The 22,102-nt window shown below is 44.3% G+C and overlaps 1 protein-coding gene across 2 annotated transcripts in view; it reads right to left on the bottom strand.

Annotated features, from left to right (window-relative positions):
• DCDC2 (doublecortin domain containing 2) overlaps positions 1-22,102 on the bottom strand; it is a 142,718-nt gene that overhangs the window by 27,116 nt on the left and 93,500 nt on the right. For both annotated transcript variants that reach the window (XM_034660256.1, XM_002923759.4), the window contains exon 8: positions 771-871. In XM_034660256.1, the coding sequence (XP_034516147.1) occupies positions 771-871 (101 nt within the window). The remainder of the gene's footprint in view (positions 1-770; positions 872-22,102) is intronic.

The following is a 22,102-nucleotide window of genomic DNA, read 5'->3' as shown; positions in this document are numbered from 1 at the left end:
TGCTTTCTGTAAAGGAAATACCACATAATAGTCAGAGGACAAGTGGCAATTCCTAGTGACTTCTCATTCCCTTGAGCCTGGGGTTATGGCATCCCCCTCCCCACCTCAATTCCAATCCTCCATTTAGAAATGCAAGAAATCCAGCTGAATTTTATTAAAAGGCCTAACTGACTTATTTCTTGCATCATTTAACCAACGCTAACATTACTTCATCCCTTCTACAAGCACATGTACACACACACACACACTCACACACTCACTCTCATTGTCTCTCTCCTACAAGTACTGTGTTCCATTGGCCTAAAAAGAAAACCAATACACACACAGCAAATATGCAAGTTGTATTTGTATAAGCAATTCTTTTATGAAAAATAAATTCCAACCACAACAATTTCAAGGACCCTCAAGGAGAGAATGTCACAGCATTTTTTTAAATGCTTTTCTGAATGGAAGACTTTTTTTCTAGATAAAAACCCCCAGCCAATATGCTTTTTCTGTATCAAACCTTCTCCCTCTTTGCATCTCATGGCTTAGCCCCATCCACCGTATTCTTCAATGCTATTTAATAAAGTTACATCAAAGATAGCCCAAATAGCCCAAGTGGCTATTCTTTGTAGGAATACCAGGAAGACCTAAAGGGGACAAGCCAGCACCTGAGACGGTCTAACCAGCATATGGTAGGAACAACCCGGAGCAGATAACACAAAACTTGAAAGAAAAAAAAAAAGTGGACATTGGTTTATACATATTTCTAAAAACATGGCGACTACCTGGTCAACTGGGATCTCCACTTGAGTGTCTTCATCTTCTTGGACTTCTGCTGCCCCCCGTGTCTCAGACCTCTCTGCTCCAGCTTTGAAAACGCCTTCATCTATTATTGGAGACAAACGCACAGTGAAAATCAAAGTCCAATTGTGACACCATGTGGCTGGATGCTGAAACTGCAATCAAGTACCTAATGAAGATAATGCTTTTCAATAGGTATTTTGCCTCCTTTTGTACTGATAGGGTTTTTGCAGCCCTCTCTGCCCCCAACCCCCCCCCTTCTGCATTTTCACAGGAAAGACAAGGCTGACCCCTCAGAGCAGAGCTGTGTCCCAGACTCCCCCTCACCTTCTGGCTGCTGATCTAGTCCCTGTACAGGTATTTCCATAGAAAGGACCTCACGCCTGTCATCTTTCCCCCCTTCCTATCCTAAAGCTGTGACGATGCTCGGTACCTGAAAATACTAGTGTCAGAGCTTCTCCTTTCTGAAGAGAATGCCGTGCGTGTGCTGGCATAATTCTCGCTATTTGCAGCAATATTAAAAAATATAGTTTTGCTTGCAACAGAATCACAGAGCTGACTCTGGTTCTCACACCAATCAATCCTTTAGTTTGCAGATTTCTACAACCTAGGTCTCAAAATCCTTAACCATAAAATGTAACCTAATTCTCTCAGGCTTTAGGCTAAGCTCCCATGACTTGTTTTCCCACGGAAAGCCATGATAGCTGTTTTCCGTACCCCAAAGTAGTTTTCCTCTTTCCCCCTCTGTCCTCTCTCCTCCAGGCCAAGTCATCAAAGAATCAGAATCATTTGTCATTCTATCTCCGTGCCCCAAAATAGGTTTAAGGCTTCAGTCCTTCTCACAGATGTTTCCTCTGCCCAATTATTAAGGATCTCCAGGGATGAAGATTTCACCTCCTTCTCTGGTAATCTATTATAGGCCCCTCCCCCACCCCAGTCTAGAAAATATGGTTTCACCTTTCATCTTAAAACTTCCTCTATTTCTCTGATGGAAGCTTGTTTCCCAGAGCACGATTATCTGACACATGTCACAGAGTGACACTTCATAGTGTGAAAGTTGTAAAATCACTCGTTATTGATGATTAAATGGAAACCATACTTCTACATGCGTGGAAGATCAATTATATGTAAGGCACCACGTGAGTCAATGTGGCCACCTGAGACATACGTGAGAGATAGACTGTTCGCTCAGGTTGCTTATAGATCAATGAGTGTCTATTTGGAGATGTGTATACACACCCCCAGCAAGGCGCCCTGGCAGAAATGCTACAACAGGTAAGGGCTGGTGCAGAGCGCCATGGGCACTCAGAAGACATAGCCCAAGTGAAAAAGGGAGGGAAGGAGGGAGGAAATATAACCAAACTCAAGCCCTTCTTGTTTCTCCTAGAGAAACCACTTTCCTTTTTAATCACTTTTTTTTTTTTTTTGGTAACTTGACTGGATATTGGCTTCTTTACTCTCCTTTTTAAAAACAAAGGACAACAGAGCTGTCCTCAAAGCTGATTATACACGTTAGATTAATTCTCATGGATTCACTCATTTTGAGGATTATCTACAGCAATCATTTAATCCCAGACTGGCTCTTCCTATCATCCAACAAAGTTTTTCCACCCAATGATCCCTTCCTTTCATCAGCTCTTCTATGCTTAAGCAATCCAGAGTAATTTTTCATTCATTAGCGTTTTCTGAGTTAAATCATCCTCCATGTATATGAAAACTGAAAATATACATATACACAGGAATTCCTACAAAATCATCACCAAAAGAGGATGTCAGTGTTGGTAACTATTTGGGATTATCACTAGCACTAATCCTCCCCAAAGACACGGCCCACACAGCACAGCCAAGGATTATGTCCTGACTTGGTCTTGTCTTACAACTGAGGACATGAATCTACAATGACATCTTAGCCAAAACCTCAGCAACATCAGAAGAAAGAATATAGAAAGCGAAACAGAGAATGTGCTGACGTCGTCACAGATGTAGGAAGAAATGCACAGCGTTTTGGTCATGCGCTCAACAAAGCCATCCTTGACCTAGCAAGAGTGCACAGAAGGCCACTTTGAGGGGCTAGGAAAATAGCTCAGAATTATTCCGTCGTAAAGCAGGAAAAGTGAAAGGAGGAATCAAGTCTACAAAATTGGGAGTCAACAGAGATAGGGTAAGCTCTTGGTCTCTCCGTCAAACTCCGGAACTTGGAACTCAAGAAAACAATTGGCGGAAACAACACAAATAACTTCTGCCTTATTCACATGTGAAGTTCATAACCCTGAAAACGTGCAGAGGCAGATTTCAAAAAGAGGAGACACAATTTATCAAATGTTATCTCCAGTGTAGTTTTAAAAGGAAAATTAGGCATGTTTGACATTCATTGCTACCTTCTGGATTACCTTAGAAGACAATAAACATATCGGTCCCCAAAATGTCCCTTGAGTCAACCTTCAGCGAAAGGCACTGCGCCCTAGTTATGACCCGAGTACATGACTTTTTTGGATGACGTTTTGGCACCCAAGTGTTGCACTTGCTTTCAAAGACACTACCAAGAGAAACCTACAGATATGAAAGGAACACATTCTTAAATACATCCAACGAAATGTTTGACTATATTCAACCAGAGCTACGAATGACTTACAAATGTGTTTTAGAATAAACATTTCACAGGAAAAGAAAAATAAAATCAATAATAACAAATAAAATAAGATTGAAAGGGTGCTGGAATGGAAAATGGCAGCCATAGGATATAAAAGGTGAAGGGACAAATCAACAAAACTCCACGTTGTGCAGAGCGACACAAAGAACAGAGAGAGAACGTGTCTGTCTGCGGTGTGGGTGAAGCACCTTGTTCACCAGCGAGCTGACGTGTGAGCCATCTCCTTCGGCAGCACAGAGCAAGGAGGGAAGGTCAGAGGGAATTCACAGGAATAAATGGTGACCAAAGAAGAAAGGGAAGAACAGCTAGGAAATTACTCTGTGATGGGAGAAAGCCTACTAGGATTTTAATGTTTACTATACATGTCATATAACATTAAAAATAGAGAAATATTAATTTCTAGAGAAAAACTATTTTTATACAGCATGTACTGACAATACATTGTTTACATAATATGTATGCATTTTAGAAAGTTTGGAAAATGAAGAACACAAGCATCCTTCTAACCTCATGACCCAGAGATAACCACCACTAAGAATTTGACAGTGGACTCTCCTTGCCTTTCTCTTTTTCTCCCTTACACACACACACACACACATACACACACACACGCTCACCCAAAAGAGTAGAATCTTACTGTATATATAATTTTTAAGTGTGTTTTACTTTAAAATCACTTCCTGGGCATTTCCCATATCCTTAAATGCGTGTGGTGTGATGTGGGTGTACCACACTGTAATTAATGGACAATACTGAAAAATGAAACATTGTTTTTAAATGAATAGGTAGATTTCATTCATTTGATTGATAGGTAAATATGTGTCAAGATTCACCATATAAAAATCACAATGGGAAACCTCAAAGGGTTGGTCTTGACAAGCTTAGCAGCTTCTGGCAAGTTCACAGACACGTAGGTTATTTATCTTTCCACGTACCTACCCTGTAGCTCCTTTCCTGCCCTGTGGGTCCTTGTTTCCCAAAAGAAGCACGGCACACTGCCCACGGTAAGTCCTCAATAAACGCTCATTGAAATTTAAGTGAGAAGACAAGTTCGTAGTTTCATCTCTTCCTGGCATGTCAAGTCCCTGCTCGGCGCCCCTCCCACCCTGCCCCTGCGTACTCTGCCAAGTATTGAATTTGCTCTTCCAAAACTTCCCCTGAGCCTGAGGACATCCTGGTTTCAATACAATTTTCACTGATATGATTATCTCATATGAATCCTCAGTCTCTCCACTGAGTGTCTCATTTTGGAGGAAAACTCACCAATCTGTTTCTCTCCATCCTTACCCACCACCTGCGTTGCTTCAATACTTTGGCGGGGGCTCCTGGTTGGCTCATGGGTGCCTGGGTGGCTCAGTCGTTAAGCGTCTGCCTTCGGCTCAGGGCGTGATCCCAGCGTTCTGGGATCGAGCCCCACATCGGGCTCCTCCGCTGGAAACCTGCTTCTTCCTCTCCCACTCCCCCTGCTTATGTTCCCTTTCTTGCTAGCTGCCTCTATCTCTGTCAAATGAATAAATAAAATCTTAAAAAAAAAATACCCAGGCGATGAGCCAGTCCACACCACGGCCTGAATACTTCAGCTTCTCAACTCCACTGACCACTCCAAGTCCACTTTAGCACACGCCCCCTTCACCCTGGGCAGCACTTCCATCACAGCCCACCTGCAGAGCCCACGGCGCTAGCTCACGTCTCCTGCGTGTGTCCTGACATCTGCTTTACTCCTTTCACCCTTGTCCCCATGCTGCTGCCTGTTGAAGTCCACCTGTCCATCAGTCCAGCTCTCTCTCTCCATTTCTCCGTTAAACTCTCCACATTTTGGCATCACCGCCAGCTGCTGCTTCTCCACCTCCCTGCCCAACCCAACCTCCTCTGTTCACCTTCTGAGTGCTGGACCACCCAGAACGCATCGTGGGCCTGCTTCTGGATTCACACACTCTCCCTAGACAGTCTCACCAAGACCATGGTTTGAACACCAGCCATATGCCAACAACTCTCTAACCTCCAACAGCCTCTTCAGAGATCCCAAAACTTATATAGCCAATGGTCCAACCTGACATTTCGCCTTTGACATCAAATGCACATCTCCACCTTAACATGGTCAAAGCAGAACTCAGGTCCTCCCCCCGCCAACTGCTCATCATCTCTCTTCCCCACCCCAGGAAATGGCAGTACCACTTAGTCCCCAAATCCGGGAGTTATTCTCACTTCCATATTGCTCTCACTCCTTGTATCCATCCCATTCTTGTCTTGTCAATTCAATTTCCTTTTAGATATATCCCAAATCTGTGACTATTATTTCCATCTCCACTATCATCTTGGTCTAATTACCATTATCTGCAGGGTGGGCCACCGCAAAGCTTGCACATTGGTGTCTCTCCTCTTCACTCTTGCTATCCTATAATTCACCCTCCACAAAATAGCCAAGTCATCTCAATAAATGAGAAAAACTATTTAGAAACTCTCTAATGTCTTTCCATCATGCAAAGAACCCAAGTTCTCTACCATGGCTTGCAAGGGTGTGATCAGGCACTTACCTTCCTCACTTCGTACTACTCTCCCTTTGCTCATTACACTCCAGCCACATTCTGTTTCTCCAACAGAAAACTCATTCCTGCCTTTGTACTTCTTATGCCCTCTGCCTGGAATATTCTTTCCCCTTTTTCACGTGATTGGCTCCTCCTTGCCATTCAGATCTTGGAAACCCTCCTCCTCCCTGTTCGAGTAGCCAACCAGTCATTCGTACTGCTGTTTTTAATCCTCTGCCTAGCATTTGCTATGAGCTGATATTCTTCCTGTTTATTTGGTGTTTCAGTGTTTGTCAGTCTCCACCAAACCATAAGCTCCAAGAGCACAGGTAGCATGCCTATATTGTTCAGTGCTGATCCCCAGCACGTGAGAGAGCTCAGCACGTAGGCGTTCAAAAGTATCTGTTGAGTGAATGAAGAGCAAGCACTCAAAAACATTTGCTGCACGGAGGTAAAATGTAAGGAGCATGCCATTTAAAAGCCACTAACCCAGCCCATTAATTCTTCGTGCTATTACAGGGTTGATGCCCCATCTGGCCATAAGCAGCAATACAGCCGTCAAATGAGGAGGGGGATATGCAGGTTGAAAAGAAAGCAGGTTGGAGTACAACCTACACAGGGATCGACTACGTATGCTGTGTGGTAGTTAAAATAACAGCCCCCCAAAGATGTCCATGTCCTAATCCTCAGAGACTGAATATGTCGCATTGCATAGCAGAGGTGAATTAGGGTGGAAGATGGAATTACGATTGCTAATCAGCTGACCCTGATGGGGAGACGATCCTGGATTATTCTCATGGACCCAATGTAATCACACAGGTCCTCATAAATGAAAGAGAGAGGTAGGAGAATCAGGGTTCCAGTGATCCAGTGTGAGAAAGACTTGCCTGGTCACTGCTGGCTTTGAAGAGGGAGGGGAACATAGGCCAGGGAATTGCAGACAAGCTTTGAAAACTGAAGAAGGCAGGATGCAAATTTTCCCCCTTAGAGACTCAAGAAGGAACAAAGCCCTGCCAACTCTCCGGTTGTAAGCCAGTGAGGACCATTTTGGAATTCTGACCTCTGGGACTGAACCATAATGAATTTGTATGTTGTTTTAAGCCCCTCCCTCCCGCCTTCCCCATTTGTGGTTAAGTTGTTGCAGCAGCAACAGGAAACTAATACACCATGTGTCTAAAGATCATGGTCGAGACAGAACATGAGGGCCGTCACCACGGCTGATCCCCTTTCTGACTCCTGCAGGTACCTGCTGGATGGGGGCGGCCAGCTCCAACACCGTCTGCTCCCTCTGCCATTCACGTGGTGGTCTGAAAAAGCCCTTGCAAGTCTGCTGGCTTCAGTTTTCCTCCTCTGTTCCTACTTCTCCTTCTCACTCCCCTACCAGGTGCAGACACCAACCACCACCGCCCCCAGACAACCACCCCCCATCTGCCAACAAGAAAGGGATTTCATTTTTGTTAACAGCTTCCCCTACCCTGAAACCTTTGTAATAAAAGCCATTTGCTAACAAACTAAAGAGCAGGGGTGAATTTGATACACAATACCGCTCTCGTTCAATGACTCTACTAAGGATCAAATTCAATGCTCGGGTGCACGTGTGCCCAAATGCAGCTCTAATCCTTCTTGTCTGACTCATGAGTAGACATTTGAGTGTATAGGGCGCCATAAAGCAACAGCAAACACGCTAGTAAAAATTAAAATGCTCCTCAATTATTTTTCACTTATCCCCTTATGAATTTTATTGCCTAAAAAAGGAAATAGGATCAGCTGCAACGTTACCGCAGAGCTCATCAGGCATAGGAATCTGTCTCCCCACAGAAGGGGAGAACGGACGCTCATGCGTGCTTAGCCTCCGCAGCCAAAGGAAGAGAAGTTACCAGAGAATGAACAACAGGTGCATGGAACTGGAGATAACTCATATTAAAGCCCAACCACCTTGTTTAAAGCATACCTCCTCACCAGGAATTATTAAAAATCGTTTTTAAATAGGATTGTAAGCCATATTTTGATGAGCTTCATGTCTGAAATCAATGGGAACTTATCAGCACAAATAAGAAGAAAAATAACAGCATAATGCCCAGTTCTGAGTCCTCTCTGGAAATACGGGGTATCTATTAAGTGGAAGGGCTACGTGTAAGCAAGAAAAGTTTAATGTGACTATAAACATTTTACTATGATTTGCTACCGAGACTGCCTCATAAAGAAATGTTAAATTAGAAACAAGACATTAATTTTAAAATGTAGCTCATTAAACCCAGTAGAGGAAAAAACTGTGGAGAAACGAGGAGTTTATAGCTCTCAGTGTATAAAATAATATTCTGAGAAGAAAAAACATATATATATAGGCCTATTTACAAGAAAAACTATGTACCCTTTCTATGTGTCACATCAGTCACCAGAGACAGCATTAAAATTAAAATGGGTAAGAAGGTGACATAAAAATTATTTTCATTAGCTGATGTTCATGGGAATACATCTGCACGTGAAATATATTCAATTTCTAATACATAACTCTTTGTAGATATAGATTACTGCCATCATATCTTATCGAAATTTAAAGGAAGCACTTCCCGAAAGCTGACCCAGTGGCAGGCAGCCCCTGGAACGTTCAGCAAGCAGAGAGGCAGGGCAGAAGAATGCGTCCACATGTAATAATGTTTCCCTGAGGGAGGATATTGGCCGACCCTCCCCTGATCCTTGCTACCGCTCACACAATACCCTCCCCACACCACTCCTCTGCTTAAAGAATATTATCGTTACGAAGAATCGGGGCACGTGACAGCGGATGTTCTGAGCGTGTCTGAGGCACTGCAGAAATATAACCCAAATGTTTTTTAATCACTAATCTTCTCCATATGTTTCATTATGTCCCATAAACCCAAATGGAAACTCTTTACAGAAACAGGAATATCACAAGTGATATTTTTCTTTGGCAATTTAGAATATGACATGAAAACAACTTTATCCATATGCTTATGTAGACTGTATTTTCTCGACTGCTGCTTAAAATATGTGGCTTCTTTCTATTCCCTGACTCCCACTGCAGGGTATTAAATATCACCTGTGACACAACTGAGGTTTAAATCTGACTGTGAAGCCTGCATAGACTTGATCTTAACCGCGATGGTTGTTTTACCTTGACTTTAAACAGGTGCAACAAAATTTTCCGAGTGTAGACAGAACTTAAAAGCAGGATGATTATTACGGATTTCCCCAGATCACAGGCAATTTTGTTCTTATCCCTGCATTCCTTTTTAAATCTTTTTAAAGATACAGATGTTTTAGATTTTTATCAAAATCAGAAATATTCAGAGGACAAAGAATGAAGCACACATTTACAATACATAGAATTCATGACTCTTAACCATTTCATAACCTATGTAGACTTCGACATAATTTCCAAAGTCTGTATCAGATACACGGGACGAAGAAAAATAAAGTAGCTACGAATAGGTTTGCCTAAGTCAACAAGGATATATGGCTTTACTTTTCCATTTCTAATTTTGTTACCTTATAAAAATTCCACAGCAAATTAGTTTTAGTTTATCAGAATAATTGAACTGTTCCTCTTTATCCCCTAGTGACCAGGAGTTACTTAATAAGTGGCCTAAAATTCTCGGTTCCTATTCTTAATTCTGGCTGGTCCAACTACCTTCAAACGACCTCGTGTGTTCCTGTCTGTGAAAGAGCCGGCCCTCCTCAAACTACTTCTCTACCCTAGAAATTTTCTTGTGGTAACAGAGTACTTGCACATAATAGAAATACATGGTTCTATTAAATGCTTCAACTTTTTGTTCATTCATTCATTCATTCATTCTGCCCATGTCTCCCGAGCCACCTCGTGCTCAGGCATGTGCTGGATACCAGCCATAGAAAGATGAACAAGGCACTGTCCTCAAGGTGCTTTCTGTCTGCTGGGGAATCAGAGGAGAACGTCAAGGGCACAGAGAAAGCGTAGCGAGTGCTACACAGGCTGTCTGGCAAGAATGCACAGAAGCGGGAAAGGGGAACAGACGGGGACAGTCAAGGCTTCTGACAGACAGAAGCTACAAATCCAAAGACGAACAGAACTCATCCCCGAGGAGCAGAGGAAGGGCATCAGGATGGAAAGATCAGTGCGTACAAAACCTGAGAGACGAGGGCTGCAGTCGGATGGGCTGCAGGGCTGGGGAGGGCAGGGTGGGTGGGGAAGAACTCGGAAAACCTTGTCTGATAGAACCGACTCTGAACTTGGTCTTACAGATGATGAAGAGCGACCGAGGGACCTGGGGCGGGGGACTGTCGTGGAAGAGGGCTGCCCAGATGGAAGGGGGTGGGGATTCCCAGCAGGGTGTGCACCGAGGAGGGGGAGAGATGGAAGATACTAGTCAAGGCCTTCTGGCACAGTACTGCCCAGTGGGAGGTACCAGGTCAGAGTGAGAAGGCTGGCTGAGACTGTAGAAAGGAAAGCCTGGAATGTGGGTCAGATGGAAGTAACAAAAGGCTGGTAGCCTGGAGGGTTCCAAGAATGGGATGGGAACTAAAGCGTGGAAGGATGGGTCCCACACATCCGTTGTGACAGCAGGACAGGCACTGCTCAGGGGGACTGTGGTCTGCATGAGACTTGTAGCTCCCACGTGAAGACAATGGCAGCAGGATGGGCAGAGGGACACAGGGACACAAAGGTGTACTCACAGGGCTCCATGACCCCCTGGATGTGGGACGGGAGAGGTGAAAGAGCCACAGGGGACTCTCAGGTTTCCTGCCTGGGTGTCTACATGGTAGACAGTATATTGGTAAATAGTAGAGCTATTTACCAGGATGAGGGACAGAAGACAAGGTGGGTGGGTGGTAAGAAGGGAGGTGATGAGTTCTGAATTGGATGCCCTGGTTAGAGTCCCCTGTGAAGCATCTCAACAGACATGTCAGCTAACTGGTTGGAGACACAGATCTGTTGACTAGGATCATGTTCTAGGATAAGGATATAGATTTGGGGAGTATCTGAAAGCAGTTGGTAAAGAAAATCACGGGTCTGAACAATAACTTGCAATGAGACTAGAAGATGACAGGGGACAAAATTCTAGGAAACAACATTTAAGGGATGAGCAGAAGAGGAACTCACAAAGGTTGAAAACATATAATGACAGCTATGAGAAAAAAAATCAGAGAGTGAGCTGTCCGGGGAGCCCAGGGAAAAGTGAAGGCAACAACAAAGGAGAAATCAGTATTAAAAAGTGTCCTCCGGGGGCACCTGGGTGGGTCCGTCAGTTAAGTGTCTGCCTTTGGCTCAGGTCATAATCCCAGGGTCCTGGGATTGAGCCCCACGTCGGGCTCCCTGTTCAGTGGGAAGCCTGCTTCTCCCTCTGCTGCTCCCCCTGCTCATGCCCTGCCTCTCTCTCAAATCAATAAATAAAATCTTTTAAAATAATAAAGATAGGGGCGCCTGGGTGGCTCAGTCCTTAAGCATCTGCCTTCGGCTCAGGGCATGATCCTGGAGTTCTGGGACCAAGCCCCACGTCAGGCTCTTCTGCTGGGAGCCTGCTTCCTCCTCTCCCACTCCCCCTGCTTGTGTTCCCTCTCTCGCTGGCTGTCTCTCTCTGTGTCAAATAAATAAAATCTAAATAATAAAGGAAGGAAGGAAGGAAGGAAGGGAGGGAGGGAGGGAGGGAGGGAGGGGGAGAGAGAGAGAGAGAGAGAGAGAAAGAAAGAAAGAAAGAAAGAAAGAAAGAAAGAAAGAAAGAAAGAAAGAAAGAAAGAAAGAAAGAAAAAAAGAAAGAAAGAAAGAAAAAAAGAAAGAAAGAAAAAGAAAGAGTGAGTCTTCCAGCTTGGCATCCCAGGGATCTGGCCACAGAGGTGAAAGCAATTTCAGTAGAACATGAAGATCAGATTATGTTGGGGTGTGGCTGAAACAGTGGTGAGGAAGTGAAGACAGGATTATGGACTATCTTTCAAGATGAAGTGGGGTGAAGAGGAGCAGACTTGTAAAACTGAACTCAGAGCCCTGAGGCCAAGAAGGTAGGGAAGGCTGAACCGGGGTCAAATCCCATCTTTTCTAACTCCCGGCTTCCAGTGAATTCGTCACAGACGGCAGCACCATAAAGCCGTAGCTAACCCTATGTCCCCCGTGCGCAAGCATGTCTAATGAAATCCAAGCACTCTTGCAAAATCTCAAACAGCTCCCCCAGCCACTCGTGACTGAGTTAAACCAAAGCAGACCATCTTCATCTTGATAACACAAATGTAACTAGAACTTTATGTCATGAAAATACCAATCATTCTTGCTATGCAGACATGTACCGGCGTTTAAACTTCTTAGCTAAAATGTGTAAATGGTAATCTGTCTGCAGGGAGTTGGGGCTAGGAGGTGACAGGGCAGCAGCCATCCCAGGAAACAAGGCACCTTCAACCTGCATGCCTAAATGATATGGTCATTAACAATCAGCTCAGACAGAGAATTAAAAGACCCCTTAACCCCAGAAAACTACCAAGAATTCATGCAAGAAATCTCAAGACCCAAAAGACTGAGGAAAAAGCAGGATTTAAAATTTTCAAAATCTAGCTGCAGTCAACAAAACTTCAGACGGAAGAGTGAAATACTTCTCTAAATATTTGTTTCCAAATCACATACTCGGCATATACTTATGGGATTAAATACCTAGCTCAAACATAAAAATAAAGAGAGACTGTGCGTTTTCAAAAGTTGGTTATTAATCCCAATCATTACTAAATTACTCCTTTGAGAATCTAAGACTCCAACGTTCGCTTTTTTTCTTTTTTTAAACAGTGTCAGCTTTCATTTTCCATTTTATTTTTTTATAATAATTTTTTATTATATTATGTTAGTCACCATACAGTATATCCCTAGTTTTTGATGTAGTGTTCCATGATTCATTAGTTGCGTATAACACCCAGTGCTCCATGCAATACGTACCCTCCTTAATACCCATCACTGGCCTATCCCAGTCCCCGAGCCCTCTCCCCCCTGAAGCCCTCAGTTCACTTTCAACAACCAGCAATGATATGCTTTAAAATGATATGCTCAACAATGCCAATACTACTGGAAGAACAAAGCCAGAATCACCACTTTTAAAACGAGTCTAATCCTGAGACAGGTGCTGGGGATTCTGTGAACCGTGGTCCTTGCTCAGGGTAAAGGGACACGCAGGGCAAGTGTGCAAACTGGCCCAAACCAGTCATTCTGAATAAAGGGATCGGATAATTTTTCACCTCATCTATTTGGCTCAGGTGTTACGCCTGAATTGTTCATTAAATCTGAGTGAGAGCATTTCAATTTAACCATTTCAGCATTTTACAGATAGCGGTCTTCTATTCGCTTTAAACGATCAAAGTGAGATCTCTTGAACGCTTAGTATTGCAGGTGTTTATATTTGCTCCACGGTTATTTCTGGAGAGGATGATACATTTTTGGTCAGAATTGATGCCCTGCTAAAGATGGAACTTGGCTTTGGTTAACATACAATGGGAAGTTACAATATACTCAATTCAGCATCTCTATAAACTCTATAATTCAAGAAGCTGTTGTCAATAAATAGTAGAGGCAAAAATGTTTTTGCATAAGGTATTTTTCTCTGCAATATCTATCATGTGGCAAATTTTATTTAAAACAGCCTGAGATAAATCCACTTAAGTGAGTCTACTGAATTCCATCATAAGAGGACTATGTAGCCACAAATATGCCCACATATCACCAATTTCAGGTACAAAGTGACTAAATATTGACTGAGTACAAAATTTGAGAGAATCAAGGCAACAAAAAATGTCAAACCATCAGTGGGAAGAGTGATCCCAATAGCTTCAATTAATGATGGGAAATACACAGATTAGCTACAGAATAGTACTATTTATTTATGAAACTCTCAAGGAAGGAAAGAGATCAAAACAAAGCAGCCTGCACTTCACTTGCTTAGACTTAATGTTGTTCCAACCACACGTACTGACCGGGCACCCACCAGATCCTGCATTCTTTCATTTAGTGTTGAGACTTAGAGATTTAGTCTGTATTATAACAAAAATCTATGGATGCTGTACTTTCACAAAGATAGAAAACATTCTCTTCTAGCATTTTTGCCTATGATTGAAGTTCATCATCTAATAGTTTCCTTCCAAAAGGAAAAATTCTGGCTCCTAAAGCTCAAGGAATGTACCTTTCAAATATCCTTGCTTCTTTCTTAACCGATAATTGAGAAATACCAATAATCTACTTGTGGGTTTTTGTTTTGTTTTGTTTTTGAGAGAGCACATGCATGGGGAAGAGGGGCAGACAGAGAGAGAGCGAGAGAGACAGAGAGAGAGAATCTTAAGCAGACTCCATGTCCAGTGTGCAGCCCAACATGGGTCTTGAGCTCATGGGTCTTAAACTCATGACTCTGAGATCAGAACCTGAGCTGAAATCAAGACTTGGATGCTTAACCGACTGAGCCACCCGGGTGCCCCCCAATAATCTACTTCTTTCAATCTTGGGGAGGGGGAAACAGAAATAAAGTAATCTTTCATTGGATCTTTAATTAACCTATAATTTTTAAGTATTCCCACTGCATTAAGCGGGTAAGAATTAACATACTGGCAATTAAGATAAAACACAAAGATTGGTAAACCTAAGAAAATAACTCTTTTAGAATAGGGTGGAAATGCTTATTATCTGGTCAGGAAAGATTTTTTCTTCAGCATTTACCTAAAGCAAGGTAATAATAATAATAGTGACAACATTAATAATGATGATGATTAGTTAATAGTTACTGGATGCTTATTATACAACAGGCATTGCTCTAAGCACATTACATGTGAAACTCATTTGATGCCCAAAACAACTTTATGAAGGAATTGCTGACACTACCTGCATCTTCCACACAGACAACAAAGGTATGCTAAAGTCCCAGGCGGCAAGTGTTGGAAGCAAGATTCAGATACAGCAATTGAAACTAGATGGCTTGACTACTCTTTTAAGGCAGGCTTTCTGATGTGCCAGTCATGACCCATTAGTGGATTGTGACATCAGTTTAATGAGTTGCAAGTAGTGTTATTGAAGGAAAATAGAAGAAACCAGAAAATGGATTGCGACACCAGGGTTAGCTTCATGGGCCTGGGAACCAAACCTTCGCACCAGTGGTGAGGGGCACACTGCTAGGGAGAACACTCCGCTTAGCTTAATGCTGTGCTGTCACCACCTTGAAATTATTATTATTAATTTTAAAGATTTTATTTATTTGAGAGCAAGAGAGAGAATGAGTGCGGGGGGAGAGTCAGAAGCAGACTCCCTACTGAGCAGGAAGCCCGACTCAGGACTTGATCCCAAGACCCCGGAATCATGACCTGAGCTGAAGGCAGATGCTTCCCCGACTGAGCCACCCAGGCGCCCCTCAAAGTATGAGTTTGAATCTGGTGTGTGCCCTAGGGGGAGTTTGGAGAAAGAAAGAAGGTCTGCCTGCCTTTGGCTTCATGGATGGATAGTTGACGACTACCTATGAGCTTTTCTTTAAAAACCTTAACCTATTACTGAATCCCCTAACCATCCTTCAGGATAATTCTTCTTCTATGTGAAGCAAAACTATATCTCTTTCTGACTTAGAGTTTAACTGTTGGAACCCTTCCATCAAAGGCATGATTGCCAAAATAACCACGGGGTTTAATACCTGATTGTATCAGAAATGCCGGCAGCGATAAAAACGTTAATGTGGGATACGAGTGTAACAGGCAGTGAGAGCCGTATGAGAACATCCGTGACAATTTCATTCTTAGCTCCACAATGAAAAGCAAAAGCTTTCATTTCAGAGTAAAGAAACTCTGAAAAACCATCTGTTTCCCTTAGATGTTCCCAAGCTGATATATATTTTCTTTTTCATTGAGAGGAGAGTTAAAAATAAGGCGGGAGGAACGAGTTGCACTCCAGATAGACTAGTATACCCGTCAGGCAGCAGAATAAAGCAGACGAGATAAAAACAATTAAAATAGCGACGGCCTCTTTCAACAGTGAAGCCACAAAGTTCCATCATAATCAAAACTATTTTTATTTCCAATCACATTCGCTTCTTGGAATATGTTTTCCTTTTTGGGGACAAAAGCTGAACTTCTTTGGGAAAAAAAGTAATGAGAAAAGTGTATTTTCATTGGAGTACTATGTATGAATAAAAAAAAATCAGTATATTCCTTTTTGAAAAGTCAGTGGGCAGACGAGTTTAGCACACATTAATGAATCCCACAGCTGGGTTTAAATAGAACCTAGCAAACCTCTATTAGACAACTTTCCAAAAAAAGCTTTTAAATAAAAAGGGAGCTCCTAATATTGAAACTGTCTAACTGGATTGACTTCATTCTGAATGCTACTCAAAAAAGTTCAACAGTCCAATTTTACATTTAAGTGTATTCCACGTTGTTCTTAAATACAACTTAAGCAGCACATTTTAAACCAGAAGATGTAAGCGCACGCCAGGGTCACACGCGGCCCCGAGGGAAGCGGGGGCGGGGGGGGGGGGCCTTGGGGCTCCCACTCGGCNGGCTCTGCACACCCTCTCCTTCCCAACTAACCTCCTTTATAAAATTCATGCAGGTCACAGCAATTTTACCTTAATTCTGGAAAGGTCGTTGAATTATAAGCCAGAGATGGTACATGCTGGCAAATTAATAACTAAAGAAATAAATGCAAAAAGAAAGAAATTTTTGCATTAAATAAACAATCTATGTAAATCTGTTGCACGTCTAACATACTTCCCTGAATTTATTAACTTGCAAAAAGGGAGCTATAAATTGCACTGCCCAGGGATCCTGCCAACCAGGCTTTTTCACAAATTATCCTGTGCCTGAGGATTTAGGGCCAGCCACACCTGCCACACGTGCTTATGTAACTGTCACACCCGCACTCACCAAGAAAGGTAAACCAGACGGAGATAAAACCATCCAGACTGCTGCTCATCTGAAAGAGTTTAAGAGTAAAAATTGTTCTTAAACGTCACTGTACTGAGCTTTCCCACCAGTGGAACACAAAAGTGAGAACTGGCTTTTGTCTGACATTTCCAATGACCTTGCCCTTGCCCCTGACCTTCCCCTCTGCACAGAGGATTGGGACAATTTGGATAATCTGCAGATGCACACACACACAGCATGCAGATTCCCACCAACCCTCTCAGGAAAGAGAAGGAAGAGTGGGAAAGTCTCTCCAGAAGGGCAGAGGCAGCGAGGAACCCGCATTGCCAGAGTGCACTGGGAATGGTCTCCAGATCCGGCTTTACGGTTTATGAGCCCTCCCCCGACTCCGTCCATCCATTCATTCTTTCACTGTCTGAACTGTGTACCAACCAGTCGAAGAAGAAGACAGCCCTTGCCCCGACATATGCAGACCACACATCGGGTGCTCTGGAGGTCTGATGGACATCTGTGTGGGGTACAACGGGGCACTGAGCATGGAGTCATCAAACACCCAAGCAGACAGGCACAGAGGAAAGGGTGTTGAAGCTGGTGTGAAAGAATGAGCGGCAAGTTCAAGGCCACATGAGTTTGGAGCCCAGCAGTCCAGGTTCATCTGAGGAGCTGTTAAGGATGCCTACGGGTGACCGACCGGACACAGGGCGAGAGAAGTCCTGAGGGGTCAGCTGCAGCCCACAGTGGAAGGAGTTCTGTAAGCCAGGTAAAGGCTCGGTCCTGGAAAGGGGGCCTCTGGCTGGATTTTAAGCAGATGAGGAACGTTCTGAGGTCTGAGCTTTAGATAGAGCACTCTGGAAGCAGGTGAGGGTGAGCTGCACGCTGCAGGAAAGTGAGAGGCGGGAGAGTCCCCGGGGCTGGATCACAGCGTGTCCGCCTGGGACATCAGGTGACGAACCCAGAGACTCTAACATTGAAGGGGAGGCAGAGTAAGAGGAGTCAACGAAGACGACGGAAAGACAGAGAGGTAGGAGGAGAACCAAAGAGGGCTGTCAAAGTTAGAGATGGCTTTTAAAAAAAAAAAAAAAGAGTGATCAGAAGAGTTAAATAGCACTTTACAGTGCAGACTTTGTGCCAGGCACTCTGCATATATTAACTCAGTTAATACAAGGCTGCGATGATAATAATACTATTGTCATCTCATTTTATGCTAGAGGAAATCGATGCAGAGAGCACCTGAGTAACCTGTCCAAGGTCACACGCATGTGAAGTGACACAGGAGAGGCCAAGCGGCCAAGTGAGATGAAGCTGGATGTAACCTTCTGAAGGTCAAGGGCAGCATGTGCCCCTGCATTTTCACTGGAAGCTGAAAACTGAAAAATGTTTCCATTAGGTTGAAGCGTGACTTGTAGGCGGGCAATTAGAGAGGTTGGGGGTGGAAGCCAATGACACTTGAGTCTTTTACAGAAGCCAGTGACACCTAAGTCTTTGCTGATATGAGCTGCTCCGTTCTCCATAGCTGAAGCATTTGGCGGGTGAGTGTGTAAGCACGTGCACACGTGCAGTGTGTGTTGATGCTTGAAAATGAGAAGGGAGAAAGCAGCCAGAAGGTGAAGATCTCATAAGCCCCTCTTGGGGGGGAGGATGTTGTCCTAAGGATAGCAGGGAGCCACTCATGACCACCCGACTCTCCACACTTCCCTGAGACTTCCCTCGTCCCAGCCCCTCGGTCTGGTTTCGGCTATTCCTCTTCTACGATCACACGGCACCCTGGACCTACCTCTGTCCCAGGAAGCACCCACCACCCAGCTGTAAAGACCAAGGCACCTGACTGTGAATGCTCTGTGGGAAGGGACCACATCTTACTCATTTTCGGATCCTTAGCATCTAACAGGGCCATGAAATCAATCAATAAAAAAATAAATGTGTGGGTATGTGTTTCTGGCAGATACGTGTTTTAGAAATACTCCTCTCGGAGCTGTGTCCAAGATGGCCTGGAGAGCCCTGGGGATGGAGACCTTTCTCCTAAGTCATAAACACTTTCTCAGCTCTCAGGTTTTCCTCTTCCAATTCGGGGGTTCCTACCCCACCCAACTTTCTGTAAGCGGCTGCTGAGTCCATGCCCCAACAAAAATTTGTAAATGCATCATGCTGTGGGACTCCGGGTGCTTCTGAAAAATGTCTACATGGGACGAAATGTTTGTTCCATTTCAGTGAGCTGTACAAAGATGGTCAGGCTGTCAGTAAGTAATTCTCGAGTATCTGCTGTGTGCTGAACAACGTGTTACATGTGAACGATCTAGAACAGGGAAGTAGACATGAATACATGAACAAGTCTGTCCCTGGTGTGGAAATGCATGCAGTTTAACTGCACAAACATGCACGCACACAAGTAAGTGTGCATATGTACGTCTACACACACATACTTGTGTATATAGACAGATGCAACCAGCGTGCCACATCAGTCAGTCAGACTGTTTAACTCTTCATTTAACTGGTGAGGAACTTCTAATGTTGGCAAGCCCATGACCTGCTGATGTTCTACGCATTGCATAAAGACAACCTTCAGTGGGAGGTTTTGCCTAGACGATCCCACACACACACGGATACGCATGTTCTGAGACTATAGCTCTTGCGTTAAGTCTGAAACTCCTTTTTCTTTTTCAATTTGACTACCTAATTCAACCTAAATAAAGATTCCCCCAAAGCCCTGGCAATTAATTTCCCACTTTAAATGCATGTGCTCCCATTAATGCCACAGCAGTAAAAAACAAAACAAAACAAAACAGAAATGGCGCATTACACCAAGTCATAACACAGCACGACTCTATACTCCAGCACACGTCAGTGAGACGCTGCACCTGATATTTCAACTCCACACTGTCTCCTGCTTTTCTACTCCCTCTTGCTCAAAGACTTTTTTTTAAAAAAGATTTTGTTTATTTATTTATTTATTTGAGAGCGAGAAAGAGAGAGAGAGAGCGTGAGTGCAAGCAGGGGGAGGGGGGAGGGACAAGGAGAGTCCATGCTCAGCACGGACCCCAACGCAGGGCTCGATCCCATGACCCTGAGATCATGGCTGAGCCAAAATCAAGAGTCGGACGCCCAACCGACTGAGCCACCCAGGAGCCCCTTGCTTACAGTCTTAACCACAAATTAGTCGACAAATATTTATCCTTTGTCACATGTATAATATTTGTCCAGTGGTGGATTTGTATTTTAATTGGAAGTGAACATCCATTGATTGACAAGCTTTTATTGATACCCACTCCCACCCTCTGTGACCCAGTTATCGTCCTAGCATTCAGGACACAAAGACGGACAAAAGACGCGGGCCCTGGCCTCAAACAGATCATGTCAATTAATAAAAACACATTCTATGTACTAGATACCATCATGAGAGTGTGCAAAGAGCTAACGGTACCCTAAAAAAACAATGATTGGTAAGCAGTGAGCAAGTGAGGGCATAATTACGAAGACTTCACGGAGGCACTAAAATCTTAGCTGGCTCCTACAAGGCATTCACAAGCCCTGTGGTGGGACTGTCCCCACACAAGTGCGAGCAGTGAAGACGGGCAGACCCACCAAGACTCATAAGTGACACGTAAGAGACAGGCCCGGCTCTGGTGAGCAAGTAGTCGCCGACATTTCCAGGAGAGAGTCACGATCCCGTCTGTGTTTCAGACAATAACGTGTGGCCATCAGGAATAGGTTAAAGGGGAAGAAGGCTGGGGGCTGAGAACACCTGAGCTAGGGCTGCCCACAGGTACAGAGACTAGGACCCAGGGCAATGGCAGTGGGAAGCAGAGATAACTCTAGAATATATGCTGGAAAGGGACCAAACAGTGCCCTGTGGGATGTGGACAGGAAGAAAGACAGCTGAAGGGGACGCTGAGGGTTCTCATGAGGCATCTCAGTAGAACGTACAAGGAAGATGTGTCTGGAAGGACACACAAGGCATGGTTAGATCTGGAATCTTCTCGGCCTGAAAATCCAGTGGCATCAGCGAAGGGAGACAGCAGGTGGCTGGGGTGCAGGACGGGCACTGCAGGGAGAGATGGAGGTGAGCAATGCGGAACCAAAGACAGAGCCTCTGATCTCACCAAGGGACAGCACACTCAAAGACAGAGAGGCAGGCTGATTTTTCTTCTCAGACTGAGAAGGATCAGGAAGGTAGAAGGGAAGACAGCAGACAGGAACATCACCAAAACCAAGAGAGGAGGCTTGAGAAGATGGTAGGTACCCACAAAACAGCAGCATGATGTACTGACTTCACTAAGCAATAAATAGTGCTTCCCTATTAGATGGGGCTTGTCTGTGAGTCCAGTAAATAGATGCTGAAGGTTCAGGTCAGTGAGGGTGAGGATTACAAGGTCTTCCAGGGATCGCTGCCCAACCCCTGGGCTTTCAGAGCATGGGACTGTGAAGAAGAGAAGCAGAGCACTGGGACATTCCAGGCGGGAATTAAAAGCAAGAACGGAGCATAGGAGGAGCAGGGATCATCAAGGGACCTAAGGAAAGGAATCTGTGTCCTTGGATCCTACTGAGGAGTGGTGGGAGATAGAGCTGGACCCGCTGAAGGGCTACTGAAGAGCCTTGACAATCCAGCAGAGACACTGGGACCCATCCGGACCATGGCTACACCCACGGGTCCCATCTGCTCTGCACCAAAACCTGACCATGAGAGCCCCAAATTATTCCTGGCAACTCTCTCCATACCAGCCCCTGCCCTAACAAGAGGCTGGGCGGGAGGGCAGAATCAGCCCGCTGCTTTTCTATCAGCACAGGCTGCAGACGACCCCGTCTGCCCATCCTTCTGCTCGCTGACCTCGCCAGCCCCACGTGCACAACTGACCGTGCCCCCATTAATCTGGTAAACCGAAGGGGGCACGTCAAAGATGCCCAGCGGCTTACCCCTGGGAAATTCTCATTAACCTGACTATCAGGGTGGGAAGGAAGAGATAAAACACCCAGACTTGCTCACTGCTTAACAATTGTTCAAAGATGGTGATTCTCACACCTGCTGATTTCATCTTAAAAGAGCCTTTCGAGGCAAAAAAAGAACACTGTTCACTTTTTCTCTCCCATCCTCTTCCTTCTCTTCTGTGGTTCATGCAAACACAGCCCTGTTGCAGTTCATAGGTGGAGTACTGGGCAACTTCTTAATTTCGATGAAACACACTTAGCAGTAGATTATGCGGGAATTATCAGTGACTTACATAATGGAACCCGATGAACAGAGAGGGGTTTCGTTTTTAAATAATTAGGGGAAAATCAGTTCTGGCTTCTT

Source organism: Ailuropoda melanoleuca, chromosome 5 (genome assembly GCF_002007445.2).
Source record: "Ailuropoda melanoleuca isolate Jingjing chromosome 5, ASM200744v2, whole genome shotgun sequence".
Classification (NCBI taxonomy): domain Eukaryota; kingdom Metazoa; phylum Chordata; class Mammalia; order Carnivora; family Ursidae; genus Ailuropoda; species Ailuropoda melanoleuca.
Note: the sequence above shows the minus strand (reverse complement) of the source record. Positions and strands in the feature narration are given on the sequence as shown.